The sequence below is a fragment of the Catharus ustulatus genome, chromosome 13 (genome assembly GCF_009819885.2).
Source record: "Catharus ustulatus isolate bCatUst1 chromosome 13, bCatUst1.pri.v2, whole genome shotgun sequence".
NCBI classification, from domain to species: Eukaryota; Metazoa; Chordata; class Aves; order Passeriformes; family Turdidae; genus Catharus; species Catharus ustulatus.
The window spans coordinates 11,866,843-11,882,885 of NC_046233.1; the positions used below are offsets into that span (position 1 = coordinate 11,866,843).

At 44.6% G+C, this 16,043-nt stretch overlaps 1 protein-coding gene across 2 annotated transcripts in view; it reads right to left on the reverse strand.

Annotated features, from left to right (window-relative positions):
- Window positions 1-15,133, reverse strand: part of MGLL (monoglyceride lipase) — a 61,940-nt gene extending 46,807 nt beyond the window's left edge. Inside the window, exons 1-2 of one of the 2 annotated variants that reach the window (XM_033071416.2) lie at window positions 14,882-15,133; window positions 13,667-13,805 (exon numbers count right to left, since the gene is read on the reverse strand). In XM_033071416.2, coding sequence (XP_032927307.1) covers window positions 13,667-13,791 — 125 coding nt within the window. In that variant the 5' untranslated portion in view covers window positions 13,792-13,805; window positions 14,882-15,133. Of the gene's footprint in view, window positions 1-13,666; window positions 13,806-14,393 lie in introns of both variants that reach the window. The other variant, XM_033071415.1, reaches the window with a different exon arrangement.
- Window positions 15,134-16,043: the final 910 nt, after the last annotated feature.

Sequence of the window (16,043 nt, forward strand, 5' to 3'; positions counted from 1 at the left end):
GCCCTACTGCCCCACAGCTTTGCCATGTATGCCCAGGCTCTGGGGAGCCACCTCTTTCTAGCAGCTCTATCACTGTTTTTCCCAGTTCAGGGGAAAAGCAAATCACAATTTCAATAGCCCGGAGCTGAGTCCCTCTCAACCTTCTCTCAAAATCACAGACCACACAGCATTAGCATGGATACCTCAGAGATCTGAATGTGGAGGAGTTTATCTCTGGGGTTTAACTTTGCAAAACCTTTATGCATGAAAGAACATGTCAAAGGAACCTGCACTATACTCACAATACATAATTTCTGCCTGACTATACAGAGCTTGTGGGGGTTGAGGGTTCTGTACATTTGTGTTTGATGTGGTTTGATCTAGACTAGTACAATCAGTAGCTTTATTCCTGTCCAGATCTTAAATTGGCAATTTAAAAATAAGCCTCTTCAGCAAGCTCTGCTTCCTGCTTTCTTTCTCATTTCCTCAGGCTTGGTTCCCATGCAAGCCCCTCCAAAGGGGCTGCTGTTAATTTAAGCAGCATCTTGCAGTCTTACACCATAGAGATTTAGGGGTCAGTCTTAAAATCTGTGCCTGCTCCTGTAAGCAACCCTCTTGAATGTCTCTGCAAGCCTGGTCACAATTCCTCACAAGAACAGAGTTAGGAGGACATTTCAGAGCTGCCATGATGTCCAGAAGAAGTAACGTGCCTAAGTTTTTCAGCCACCTCAGAAAGTGGAGACATCATAAATCAGCAGAGCAGAGACAGAACGGGTTAGTACAAATATATTTCATAACAAAAGGTTCAACAGGATCCAGCTAGAGCCAGCACAAAACAATGTGGAGAAATAGTTTAAGCTGATTTATTGCAGTTTTTCCAGAAAGCAAGCCCTCGCTGAGAATAACTCATGAGTGGTCTAATACAGGGAGAAGAGCGGAAGGAAATTTCAGGTGGGGGTGGGAGAAAAAGAATTATTGGATCCTTGCAACTGCATAGCTCTGGGTAAGTCTCTGCAAAGTTAACATTTAAGATCAGCTGTATTTAGTTTCAAGGAGGCTTTGAAGTAATATTTTAGGGGACATGAAGCTGAGATCAGAGGTGAAATGCCTGGTGTGTAGCTTAAAATTCATGGGTTGGATCTTCCCACCCCTTTCTTGGGTAGAACTGAGGAAGAGGGATTCTAGGGTTATGTGCACTGCCCCAGGGAGACACTCCTCCACTTTGATATCAGAGATGGGATTTGCCTTGGCACAACTGACTGCCAGACCTGCAGCTCTGACCCTGCAAGACAGACAAGATCCCTGGAGACCTGGGCAGCCCAGGGTTGGATCTGAGCTTTCCTGTGGCTGCTGCTCTTCTATAGAACACAAGAAGCCTTGAAAGGAGGATTATGACTTCTGTTTCCAACAAGACAAGGGATAGGCATTGCCACACACACAGGACCAAGGAAGGGGTGATGTGGGGGGACAGAACTGCCCAAGGACCTGACTGGGAGGAATGCTGGAACTGGACATCCCAGTCCTGTGCTTTGCTCTGCTTCGGCCCTTGCTCAGTACAAGGGGTACAAGGGAGATAAAATGGAGGTCATATCTCCCAAGGGGAGCTACAGGGATAGATGCACAAAGTAGCCAGTGTCTCTCTAAAATAACTGTGCAAATATTGCTTAAAGAGAAGACATCAGCTGCAAAATTCAAGTCAACCTGAAATCACCCTCAAATTTTTTAGATTAGCTTTAGGGTGTGGAGGGAGGATATGCCAAGAAATGAGAGTTTCTGGCACAGATCCCCTTGGAAATCAGGAAAAATAAACTACTTCTGGTTAGTTTTATTAAAAGTTCATTTTGACTTGGAAGCAAAGCCACTGCAGATGAGTGATGGCTGCAGGGCCACCACTCTCAATGGAGCACCAAGAGACAGGGAGTAAGAGCAAGAACGCTTTTCACAGACTCTCCCTCCCCTTCACTGGCACTGAATGTTTAATGATTTCCAAAGGGACAAAAATGACTGTTTAGCCAGTCGTGTAGCAGTTTCTTCTTGAAATCAAAATGCAGCTACTGCCTAGTGAGCCAAAGCCTTGGAAATAGAAATGTGTAATGAGATGGACTGTCCTTTCCAAGCATGAGAAAGCTGCAGTTGAAGGCAAGAAGCTTCTTCTGCACCATCACTATCGCTTAAACTCAGCATTACTCACTAGTTCAGTACTACATCTGCTCTCTGAACAAAAAAGGGTTTTTTTTACATAAAAGTCTGTCTCTGTTTCAAAGTAGCTGTGCAAAAACCAGTTCTTTTTTACTGAACTCCCTTGAAGTCTTGGCATATGCAGAGCATTGGAACCTGTTCCAGTGACAAGTCAGACAAGTCATTATTGCTGCTGTAAGTTCATAGCCTGACAAATCCAACTCAGCCCTGAAAGAAGGGAATCTTCCTAGAAAGAAACAAGGTGTGCTTCATTAAGTGATGAGCTCAAGCCATGCAAGAATGCTCGTTACGTGGCATCCCAGCCACATTTTGACAATTTAATCTCCCTTTTTGGCATAGCACAGAAGATGGAAATAGACAGCAGTATTCATGAATTGAGGTGAGGAGTTTTAGATACGCCTCTGTAGCTTCCAAATGATGGAAATTATTTTATTTAATAAAAGCCTCCCCCTGGTTAGATCCACACAAGTACATGGTAATGTTTAAGTCCTTAGGAACATGCTGCTTGCTTGGTTATTTTCAGATATTTGTTGAGGAGGGCTTGTGATTTGAGACAAATAATTGAGTGCTCCAGAGAACACCACATCTTAAATGTTAAGTGGCGTTTGCTGAAGTCCCCTAAGACAAGTCTGCAGACTTCTTCTGACCTCAATTCTTTCACAAGGTATTTTTAATGCAGGACATCACTTCTAGTCTGAACCCAGGTGCACCAGAGGTTCTTAATAATCAATCTCCCCCCCAAAGCAATGTTTGTTAAAACTGGGCTTTTCCATGGTTCAGACCCTAGCCATGCTCAGACTCTGATCACCCCCAGTCCCAAGCTGCTATTTCAGGGAGTGGATGGTACAGACAACTCATGACCAGCACTAAAGAGTTGTTAGAGGAAGAATTCAGCTCAGCTCCCCGGCACCTGTGCAGGGCAGAAAAGCACACACCTGGCACAAGAGGGTCAGAATGTTCCTGAGCTGTTCCTGCATGACTGAAGTACTTTGACCAAGTATTTGGGGCTTATGTGGGCAAATCTTCACTAGCTTGGAATCATAGAATGGTTTGGGTTGAAAAGGACCTCAAAGATCACCTATTTCCACCCCCTCACTCATGGTCAGGGGACACTTTCCAGGAAGAGAGTTGTGAATAAAGAAGGAGCAAGAAAGGAGATGACACTTTACATGTTCTGTGAAGTCAAGATACTTTTATTGTAACTCTTTAATAAAGCAGTGACTGTGCAATTCCTGTTGTATGGTGATGGTTGAGAAAGACTTAATTCCCTGAAATACTTAGACCAAATAATACTGTTTGTGGCCAAGCAATTTTGTTCCTAATGTGCAACTCCTGATTACTTCCTGCAGAGTCAATTGCCCGTCCTCACTTTTATCTTCCTGATCCAATTTTGTCAGCAGTCCTCTCTGTTGGCAGAGATCTTAATTGGTTATTCTTAACTAACTGACGAACTCGTTAAAAGTTCAGATGTCAGAGGTAGCGTGGGTCTCTAAATTGCCAAGTTTTTCTGCAAGATTTTCCAAAATGGAAATTATTCCATAAACTTAGAGACAGAAACTCAAGGATTTATTTCTTAATCATAAAGGGCTTATGTATATTTTAACATATTTTGAGATTAAACACATTAATTTCCAATGAAATCTTGGCACGTCCCAGTGCTGCACTTCAGCCTTGCCCAGCTATGAGGGGAATCTTTGCAGCAAGAGGCTTTACAGGCTCTGTCAAAATCAATATCAGCAGCTACTCCTCTGGGAAATTAGGAATGTCACAGGCAAAGCGTTTGCCAAGGCTTTCAGCATGTTCCAATTAATTTACTATTCCATGTTTGCTGTAGACCTGAGGTAGGAAGGAAAGTTGAATGTAAGCAGTTAAACATGAGACATGGAATGCTGCTAAGACAATGATCACTTCAACAGGAACTTTAAAGGCTGAAATGTTTGTTTATTCATGTTTTGAACCAAAATTAATTTTAGTCACAGGTGAGGTGCAAAGGTTTAAACCATTAAGTCATCTACAGATGACTTGAGAGTTGGATCCAGACTTCAGCCTATGGCTGCCAAATCAATATGTGTTATTTCTTGGCTGCACTGAGCTAATCTGGGTGTCCAAAGGCTTTAGCTACTGCAGGCTTGGTTCCTAAAATGTTATTTCATTTCTAACACCAAGGCAGCTTCACCTCTCACAGGGAGGGCTGCTGTGCTACACAAATAAGGAATCTACCTGCCATGAGTTTTAATCACTGCCTTGTTGATTTGCCCTCAAAAAGGGCCAGATGTAATAGCTTTAAGCTCCAAAATGTGAATGGGGACCTGTCCTACTTGAGGTGCAACTACTAGGATAAAGATGGGTGGTAACAAAAAAAAAAGAGTATTTAGTTAGATGAGTCCTTGGCTGCAATCATTTTAGGTACAGGCAAAGAAAGCCAAAGGCATGTGGGATGTCTTTTCTGCAGAAAAGCTTAAAATAGAAAAGGAAATCAATACTCATTTACAGTATCTGGCAGTCACTGAACCAAAACATACATGTACACCTACAGCTGAGCAGAAATAACAACATTTATTTAAACCACAAGCTGTTATTCTGCTGCAGGAATGCTGTGCTTCATGTGGAACACTTCACCAGACACTGTACCACATATTTCTGACCATTTTAAAAAAGCCTCAACATTATCCAGAGCAAATACTTTCAATTCCACAGTATTTAACCCCAGCAGCCAGGCCAGCTTGGACTCCTTTGACTCCTGGCAAAGAAAGAGTGAGAGCTGGTGGAGGAGAATGCAGGGAGTAAGCTTCTGGTGGGCAGAGCCCTCAAATAATGCTTCAAAGGAGAAACATACACCTGTTTGTAAGAATAAGGCAATGTTTCCACTATGCAAAATTACAGGCTTCAAAGGAAGGAATGGTGTTTAACAAATCAGCATTCCCCAAACACCGAAAGTGAAATGCAATGTAAACACAGTGAATCTGCTGATTGCTTGTTTTTTTCCATTCCCCAGCTCTGAGAAATGTGACCAGTAAATAAATAGGATAAATTATAACAACAGCTGGCTTTTGTGCAACACTCATCATACAGGAAGCCCAACATGCTTTACAAATGGTGCAAGCAGGCTGCTTGCAGAGGTCACACGAGGCAGAGATGAGTGGTGCCTCAGGACTCTGATCCATTTCCCCATCCCAAGCAAGGATCAGCCCTTCTTCCCAATGCCACATAAACTGAAGCACAGAGGTAAAAAGCCTTTCCTGTGGCAACACAGCAAGCCAGAGGCGAGGATGGGCACACAGCACGAGTAAAATCCTGGCTCTAAAGCATCCAGCAGGAGCTTAACAGCAGAGCCAGGATATCACCATGGGTTCCCTGTGCTATGTGCGTGGGGCCACAGTGAGCCTGGAAAGAACAAAGCCAATTTTAAAAAATCTCTCTGTCCTAATCAATTTGTGGGCATCTAATAATGTCAGAGAGATGCTCTGTGCATTTTCAGGACATCCTGGGTTGATATGCTCCACACCCTTTTTTTGGGGAGGGACAGAGGATTACTGAATGCTGATTGCTTGAATGTCTTTTTAATGGCATGAGGTTGTGAATGCTGCTCAGAACACAGATTTTAATGCTCCTAATATTGTAGACTAGCTCCCACATAAAATTGAAAAAATGAAGAAAAAGCTTATCCATTAAGTTAGCTAGATGTTATCTTACAGAAATTTAATTACTTACTGCTTCCTTGTCACTCCTTTCACCCAGCAAATTAAACCATTGCAGATTTCTGGAATTGACAGTCGAATTTGTAGGCCCACTGAGATAGTTTTGAACAGAAAAGTTAAAAGTATATTGAAAAATTATAAAAATAAGCTCATCTTGTCTGTTGGCGAACCAGCTAACCTGCTGACATCTACAGCAAATTAAACCAAATTCTGTTCTGTTCTGTTCTGTTCTAAAGAAATGATTTAGGTCTTATTCCCTCACTCTGCAAGCTTCAAGGTTGAGTAAAGAAGAAAGAAAACATACAGAGCAAGACATTTATCACAGGTCAGACAGATGTCTGAAAAAGATCAGCAATCTTTCTTGCATACCAAATCTATAGTGGTTTGTACATTTTCTCCTTACCTATCTGTACACGACACCAGAGCAAATGATTACCACCCTGTTACTGCTGCATGTTTGGCTTTAGCCCAGTTGTCAATATTTTGTTACCCTTTTTCCCTGTTTTTTCTTTTCAATGGTTGCTGCTGAGACAATTTACTTGTAGCAGAACAGCATAGAACAACTAATTTGTTGCTTAGTAGATTTTATTTAAGCTCTCTCTTCAAACATCAAGCCTTGTTCAACCACCAGCTGCTCAAGGAATAACTTTCTTTCTCTGGCCAACTTTCATCTAGAGACTCCAGCTCCAGTTTGTATCACTTTACTGGACGCCTACACACAACGGTAGATGAGGAAACAAAACTAAGGATTAAATGTAAGTCTGATTCTGTAAATTGCTGGTCATTATGCCTAATGACTGTCTTGACCATGTTTTGCCTGTTCTCTGCTCCTCATTGACTTCTTTTTTCTGTTTTCTGACACTAAATTCTCTAGTTCTAGCTGGTTGCCTTTGCCATCGCTCGTATGGGAGGATTCAGAGGCTTCCATCATCAAGTGAGTGCCTGCCAAACAGAAATAAAGATAGTTCCTGGCTGGAGAGCCAGTGTCTGACACAGGAGGGGGGACTCTTTCATGCCAGTGGAAGTACTCATGAAGTTTGGTGTTACTGGGACATTGAAAACTGCTACAGAACGAGAGAATCCCTTCAGACACAAACACACTACATCTGCCTAAGAGGAACAAACACATTCCCAAGCAGAGGAAGACCAAGATCAAGATCCATCCCCTCCCCTGCTGATGGGGATATCCCATAGGAGCATGCCTGGAGGCAGGTAAATCTGCCTGTGGCCACCAGGACAGCTTCCACCAGCTGTTCCCTTCCTGGCTCCAAGGGCTCACCTTGGTGCCACTGTCTGGGCAGTGAGTCTGGTCAGCTTGGGGATGCCTTCCTGCCACCACCACCCAGTGACTCCCCCAGGCCTGGTTGCTTTAGAAGATGTTTATGGTTGGAACTAGCCCAAGGTCACAATTTGGGATTGCTGTTCCAATATTTCTCTTCAGTTAACTTAAGTGAAATTGTATTGGTCTCCAAGAGGAAACCCTAGAGGAGATATAATTTTAATGATGTCTCTTTGGAAAAAAGAAAAGAAAACTTTACTGACCCTGATGTTTGCTGATTTCCTTCCTTCCTGTCGTGGATAATGAGCCATAGTGACACAGAGTCAGAATGTCTGTGCTGTGTTGGACAGGACAGGGATGGCTGGGTGCAGTTAGGGACATAACTGGGGAGGGATGAGGGAAGGGACCTGCCTAAGCATATCTTGGGGAATGTCATGGGCAAGATGCAACACTTGGATACCTGGAACAATCAGCCATTAGCCATCAGGGCTGTGTCACATCCCGTGGATGAGGGACAATAGGAGGTTTCAGACACTGATGGCTTCCATTCAAGTGGGAACACATTAGGACAATGACACGCCTGGACCTAGGGAAGGCAGCTCAGCCAAATATGTCTGCAGGGACAGCTCTTAGAACAATGCAATTTCCCTAGAAGAACAAAGAGATCAGATGTTCACCCTGGCTCATGAAAGGACAAAGTCACAGCAGTCTGAAGGGAACTTGCAAGGCCAACTCCTCTGCTACAGACATCTAGAAAAAATACCCTCTTCCAGCCAGAACAGCTGTACCAGCCAGCTCCTGTAGATGTACTCACAAGATCTAAAAGAGCTGTTGTGAGTTCCCAAGGGATGGTCTAAGAGTCCTAGAGAAACTGAAGCAAGGAACTGTGTGCAGCTCTTTTATTACTATCACTAAACCCATATGTTCCTCATAGCAGTGAAGTAAAGTGCTCTTGCATCTGGAACCCTGATATGATCACTGAGCTGTCTGTTTCAGCTATTACAAATAGCTGGTTCAGAGCATTCCCAGTTTGATGAGCTGAAGAAGAGGTCAGTGGAGGGTCTGCCTGGGACAAAGACACTCAGAGGGACCAGTAGATCTCTAAATGCTGAGTGACCAACTTGGGCATCCATCAGAGTGATGGCACAAAGCCAGTACTGCTCATCACACTTGTGTTCCGATTAAAGGCAAATGAAATGTTTGTTTTACAGATGCCAGGTTTGCTTATCCATCAGTCTCGGGCAGAATAATAAGCAGAGAAATGATCTTTATAACACTATCTCTAGACCACTTTTCTCCTATTTCTATCTCTGCTTCTTATATTCACCGTACTGGACAGCTTTGTTTCCAATTCATCAGGTGGCACACAAAACCAACACTGATTTTGCTTTTTTTGCTGCTCTCAGGATCAGGATGCAATATTAATGCTTTGAGACTCACAACAGGGAACTCCAAAAGTCACCTTTTTTCCAGACACTGATGTCACAAAGTTGTACACCTGTGCTCAGAAACAGATCCTAGCAAGGCAATGAGCAAAAGGGACAGTTTAATTACAATAGTTATTTCATTTGCTATTCACCTTTTTCCTTGGGTTCTATGGAAAAGAAAATATGCTACTGAAGAAGCCTGTTGGAAGTATCTGCAGTGAGAACCAAAGCTGCTCCCCTGCCTGTCAGAGTCCCTCTTACACGAAGCTGGTTTGCTAATTTGCCCATCCTCTGGAACCACATAAGGAATGATAAAAGGATGCCCCCATTCACAGTGAATAATACAGTCACATGGAGCAAAGATAACAGAGGCATTAAAGGAACACATACACAGCTGATGAAAAGAAGGGATGCTTTAGAAACTCAGGCAATAGCAATACAGCAAGCAAAGCCTGGAATGTTGATTTGACAAAGATCATTGTTATTTCTCTTTGCAGTGTGTGCAGTGGGATCAGAAAAACAGAGGGAGCTGAATTCATCCTATGGCAAACTGTGCTGACATAAGTCACTTTGCATCCTACAGATTTGGCTTTAATTTCAAGTTGACCTCATTAGTACAAACAAAGTGTTCTTCAAGAATGACACTAAATTAGAAACTGCTTTAAGTATTTCTAGAGACTAGCACAATACACTATAATTAAAGCCATTATAATCAGTTACTTGATTTCTTTAGCTTTGACTTCACCTTGGTTTATTTATTTATTTATTCATTCACTTTGGAAAGGTCTGAAAGTCAAATTCAATTTTGTCATTTGCTCATGCTTGGATCTGCACTGTTTTTCTGGAAATGGCATGGAAGTGCTGGTAATGAGATGCCAAAACCATCAAGCAATATTTACAATGTAAGGGCCAGTTCAAATATAAAAGCAGTTTGTATTTCTGCACCACAGGCACATCTGCAAAGTCTTTGGGGAACAGAGAAATCTGGTTTTTTCTTATTGGCTTGGCCTTTCATTACTAACAAGTCAGAAAGAATGGCAGGTGTTCTTCAAAGAGTAAAAGAAATGAAAAAAGTAAATAGAGAAGTGGGTGCTTTTTGTTTGTTTAATTTTGTATTTTTAAACACATCTCAGGTGTAGAACTGAATGAACTCTTACAAAGGCTCTGTTTACTCAGACAATTGCAACTCTGTTTACCTAAACTGTGGCCACAATGTCTAAAGCCGAGCCAACCCATTCCAGTGTACATTAACAATGGCCCAGGAATGCCTCTGTGACCCACAGCCAGGGAACCACAGTGGATTCTGGCAACCCTCTAAGCCCACCTAGAGACCACTCTGAGAGACACTCAAGCACCTTGCTCACTAGCCAGGTGATGGTTGCTCTTTGGTGATTGAGGAAGCTCAGATTCATGGATGTCTGGAAATGACATTTTCAAGTGCATCCTCTAGCTTCAAGTGTCTCGAGTGTCCAGCCTGAAGTGACTGGGACATCACTCTGTCTGAAGTCAGTGGCAGCTGCTGCTATGAGCCCCTTTGAAAAAATTACTCTGAATCAATAAATCTCACAGGGTTTACTTGAGGTCAAGAAGAGAGGCTAAAAGTGCCCCAGAAAAATCTACTTGTGCTTATCTAGGCAGTGACAAGAATGGAGGAGCATCCAGAAAAGGCTACAGAGATACAGACCACAGAGGAAGAAGGTCACCTCTGAAGTTGCCCAGGCCCTTTAAGGGGCCTCAAAGGAAATGTCTCGACTTCTCCTCCCAACTTTCCTTCCCCTTCCTCATCAGCCTCTATTCTTAGCAGCTTTGTCTGACAGCTGGGAACAGAACATGGTTTCTCAATTCCTCACCTCCTGTTACCTCATATTTTGTCTGGGAGTGCTCAGGGTGGTGGCAGAGGTTTAAGCCTTGCATGGAGCTGTTGTTTATGTTTATACAATGACTGCTTTCTCATTAAGTAGGGTTTCTTTGGCTACTGGGACATGCTATAGGCATGAGATCAGTCCTGTTTGGTTCAAATTATTTAATTCCTCCAAACAACATTACATAGTCCTGAAAATGCCATGCCTTGCTCAGATCTTAAGTGTTGCATTCAGCAGTGAGCACTTGGTGCCACAGAGTCACCGTTTTCGTGGTCCACAAATTCTGCTGCTGGCACAAGCCATGAAAACTACACCAGAATACACTGCTTTTTCTTCCCTGCTGCATTCAGCAAGACCACTTAATTACACTTGAAGATGGAACTGGCTCAACAAGTTGGGCAGCTTGCAGGGCTGCTGGCCAGGAAGCTGCACCTGCACTGCTGCCAGCAGGCAGCAAGAGAAGACGACACCCAGGCCCCAGCTCTGCCGTTGGGAGTGACTTCCCACGCGAAAGACAAGTGGAAAACACTGTCTTTCTTCTTCCTTAGTCCCATTACTCCTTACTCCATCTACCCCATCTAATCATTATGACATCTGAGTGCCTTTGTGTGTCAGCTTCCTGCGAAGTAATCACCTAAATCCCCTTCTGAAACAAAGCAGACCCTGCTGAGGAACTCACAATAGGTGCCTTTCACTGGCAGGACAACCTTGGCCTCAGTGGCACTTATAACAAAGCTTCCATATGTGCACCAGTATGGGCTGATCAGTCAGATCAACACCACACAGGATCAGAGCCGGGGTATTTGTGAGCATGAAGCAATAAAGCCTCACAAAATTTCTCCATCTTCCTGACAAAATAGGTTTTGGTGGTTTTATTTTTAAAATATGTAATAGCATATTAATCTGCCACAGACTTCTATCCACATTTATGAGTCTGTTTAAGGAGATAAAAAAGAAGCACCAGCTCCAAGGGGTGATGTCTGTCAGTCATCACCACTTTTAGAGACTGCCTGGCCATTGTCTGCTCTTCAAGCCCAGGCTAAAGCTACTTTTTAATATTTCCTTTGGCAGACATCCTGGGTTTCCCCCCTCCCTGGGGGAGGGATCAAGGGCGATAAGTTCTATTCTAATAGAAGACAAGTCAATGATAATCTTTGGGCATCAGCAGTGAAGAGGTATTTCTACAGCTCTAGCTGGGATTAGCCACATAATGGATCAATGAAAGATCTCACCTTTTGACGGTTATAGCATCATTCATTAGCGTTAAGATTTGAACCTGAATCAACAATTGAGTTAGAAGATTGAAAGAATTGCTTTCAGTATTTGAAATAAATTGTAACAGGCCTGTAAAAGTCGCCTGAGGTGTCTCTCTTTCTCTTCCTATACAGATATAGAGATCAGTTTTGCTGAACGTTTAAAATTAGATGAAAGTTGCTGAGCTTCTATATAGGAAGAAGGAAAAGCAGAGCTTCTTATGTAAAGTGAAAGGGGGCAAAAGAATGTATTTTTTCTTTGCCTATCAAAGCACTGCAAGAGCATTCTTGATCACAGGATCCAGGCACTGACTTGTTATTCAGTCACTTACCATCCCTCTCATATATAACAATTCATGAAGAGCTAATAATAAACAGTACGCCCCCTCCTTACACACAAACAGGCAAACACACACTCAGGAGCTCCTTGTAAATGAGCAACACTGATGCCATCCACTTTTCTTGTCACAAAACTAGGACAAGTTCACTCTTAATTAACTGCTTGGGGCACAGACCACTAAAAAAAATTAACTGTCCAGAGGACTTAGACACCAAGTTTTCACTCTCAGCTCCTTATCATTTCTGGAACAAAGACTCATCCCCTCACTGTTAATTTAGTAAGAAATTAAATGTGGTAAAAAAAGCTGTTGCACAACTGGATGATGAATGTTATGGGTAGTTAATGTTTAATTACCATTATAATACAAAACAGCCTGATCTCACTGTAGAACCTTGATTTCATAGCATTGTTTTTCCTTGTTTCTGAACAGCAGCAAGTAGAAGCAACTCTAAAATGCTCTGTAGACCAGGAGATCTTGAACCAGACCCCTGTCCCAGCCTGACCTGTGCAGTGGAGCTGTGGTGGAGTGGCTGCACTGTCCTCCCCTCTGGGGACAGTGTATTTGGTGCTTGCCCACTCTCTCTAGTACCTGAGGGCTAACCCAGCCCCATGTTATTCCCATTGTCCCTCAGTTTTGTAGGCATAAACCCCCAGGCCAGCAAAGTTGGAGCCGTGTCCCTCTCTCAGAGCAGTTGCAGGTTTGGGCAGAGGATGGTGTCCAACCTGTTGGGGCGTCAGGAAAAAGTTTAACTCCCTTCAACAGATCAAACAACTTTTTCCTGTGACTGTTTTCTAGCTATATAAAATCAGCACAGCTCTTCCTGTTGGCTTGCAGAAAAGGAAAACAATTAAACAATATCCAGATTTTTATGAAGTGGATACCTACATAACTAGTGGCAACACAAATACATGCCAAGCCAGCAGATACTGGAAGAAGAAAGATCATAACTATGGGAGCCACATCAGATCATAACTAGCACAGAAAGCTATTAAAGAGATTATTTAAATTATGACAAAAACATTAGAAAAAAAAATCTCTGTGAATTTTTGTCTGTGTTTATTACACAGGTCAGTTTTGAAATTGCAGTTTGCCAGCCAGTGAGAGAGCTCTCTGAATCATTTACTAAGTATAAATAATTTAAAACCAGTCAAAAAGCAATGCAGTCAAACATTCTGCCTGTTGTCCTACTATTACTATTGAAACTGGACTCAGTTGCTGATGTGAAGTTTGTTGACACTGAGAAGATCAGAGAGAGTGCCCATCCCAAAGCCTGTATCTCTGTCCTCCTGACTGCCTGTGCTATCAGTTTGGGGATAGTTGTTTACTGCTGATAGGCATCAGCCACCTGCCAGAGCCTTGGAAAACATTGAACAGCCAACCAAGCCAGCTGTGCATGGAATGACAGTAACTCCACGTTTTGTATCTGCAAGGCTGACTCGAGCAAGTTAAGGTTTGGAGAATGCAATCTTTACAGCAGGGACTTTCTCAGTTGAGAGAGAGCTCTCTTAGGGGCTCTGTAAAGCTCCATGTACACAGCCCTGTAATGCCAGGCAAGCTGTAAATAATAATTACATTAACAGAGTCGTATTTAGTGATAGTAGAAAGGATATTTGCTTGGAAGTGCTCACCTGGGAGATGCTGCTGGCTTCCAATACCTGCAGAAGAGATACTGCCCATCAGCATTGATGATATGGGGCAGATCCTTGTATGGGATGTTTTGAGGACTCCGCTTTGGCGAACTTTCCTCCGGCATTCTGGAAGAATGACCTGCAAGGTGTTAGAAGAAACAAGACATACTTTAAAATGAGTGAAGACAAGATAAAAGCTGATAGGCTTGGAAGCCACAGACACTCTAGAAAGTCAATCAGTAAGGCAAGCACCACTGATGGGAGGCTGCTTCAAAAACCCCAGCCAAAGAGCCCCTAAAATCACTGCTTTAAAAGAGAAATGTAGCAATTTTTGTTGTTTAGAAAAGACTCACATTTAGAGGTAGAGCACTGGGGGGAGAAGGGGGAAGCAAGAAGAGGGAAAGATCAATCCACCGTCAGTACTTCATTTACAGCTTCCTATTCCACACTTCTCCCATCTGAGTTTATTTTGCATCATTATGTGAAACGGATCCTAAAGAGAATATTTTAACTGCAATCAAGAGCAAATTATGCAGCAATCGCTACAGATATGAAAAGACAGCTGCATAAAAGATTTATCTCTGGCGGAACATCTCCAAAGAACAGTGGAGGGTACACAGCAGAGGTATCTGCCACTGTGTCATCATTAAGATCTTCTCTGACATCTCACACGGGAAGGTGGCGGCGGCGGGGAGCGAAACATTTCCAGGAGAATTGTGCCACAAACCTGTTTTCATCCTGTGCAAGGGTTTGCATTCTAGTGAGGAGCCGGCATCGCAAGTCAAGCGCAAGCAGATGAGGCTTTTCGCATCTCGCTGCGGAGCCGCGTTCAGAGCCCGGCAGCCCCCGGCTCCCGGCGCGTCCCTCCCGGCGCTGCGCGGGTTCGCCCCGCTCCTCTCCCCGGCTCCTCTCCCCGGCTCGCTCGCTCTCGGAGGAAAGTCGCTTGGCTAATTCACCACTTCTCGTTCATCACTTGTTTGGTTTTTTTTTTCCTTCTCAAACAAATTGCGTGTGCGGGCTGAAGTGGCGGTGGTGGGAGGGGAGGCTGGGAAGGGTTGGGGAGAGGGAGGGCTGGCGGGTGGGAAAGCTGCAGTCCACTTTCCAGAAGCTGCTGCACGTACATCAAAGGCACCTTGAACACATGCAGCTGGAGCAGCTCACAAAGTTCCTGCCGCGGCAGGTTGTTTGCAACTTTACTTCCTTCCTGCCACTTACAGTTCGGAGGCCGCGGCGACGGGGGGAGGCGAGGGAGGGGGAGACCTTTTCTCAGAGCGATCCCCGCTGCGAAGCCATCTCTCGTGTGAGCGCAACTTCCCCAGCCCCGCGCTGCCAGGCGGGGAGCGGGAGAGAGGGGAGGAGGAGGAGGAGAAGGAGGAGGAGAAGGAGGAGGGAGGATCCAAGCACGGACGCGATGCCAGGTCGCCAGCCCCGCACTCGCATCCTCGGGCCGCGGGCGGGCGCGGAGCCGAAGCGCGGTGGCTCCACCGCACGGTGCGCACGGGCTGCTCCGGGAGAGCGGGGAGGCGGCGGCGGGCGGGGGGGCGGCTGGATGGAGGGAAGGATGGATGGATGGATGGATGGATGGATGGATGGATGGATGGATGGATGGATGGATGGATGGATGGATGGATGGATGGATGGATGGATGGATGGATGGATGGATGGAGGATGCACGCACGCAAAGATGGATGGAGGGGCGGGCGGTGCTGCCGCACCCTCGGCTGGGCTGGGCCGGGCGGCAGCGGGGGAGCCCCGCGGTGGCCCCGGGCTGCATGGCCGAGGGGAGGGCAGGCACGGCCAGCCCTGCCCCGCTGGGATGGAGGGGCCACCGTGCTGGGAGAGCTCCCGCAGCCCTCGGGCCCCCGGGGCGGGGCTCGCTCAGAATTTCAGAGAGAATTTCAGAGACAGGACACCGTGGAGCCGTGCTGCCTCCTGGGCATCCCGGTCCGGACAGCTCCGTGGGATACCAGCACCAAACTTGGCGTTCGCGTCTCATGTGCATCTCTTCAGGCTTTGAAGCCATACCGGCTCAGATACTACTTCAGAGAAGTGGCCAAGCTTTGCACCCTCATTCAGGGTAAAGGCCATTTATAAACACAGCACATGATTTATACTCACATAAATCATTGTATCACTATAGATTATATGCAATACATGTGCTGCTACTCTGTAATGTGAGATCTATTTGGTGGTATATGACACTTGCTTGTAAAAATTGTCACAGCAAGGTTCTCTGAAGCCAAAATAGCTCCCCAGCTTTAAGGCAACCCAATGCAGAATTTTGTCATTTAATACTGCTAAGTGCTTAGGATTTATTGAGCACAGATTCATGCCTTTTACATTTCATCAGCTCCTTTCATTTCTACATGCCTACAAA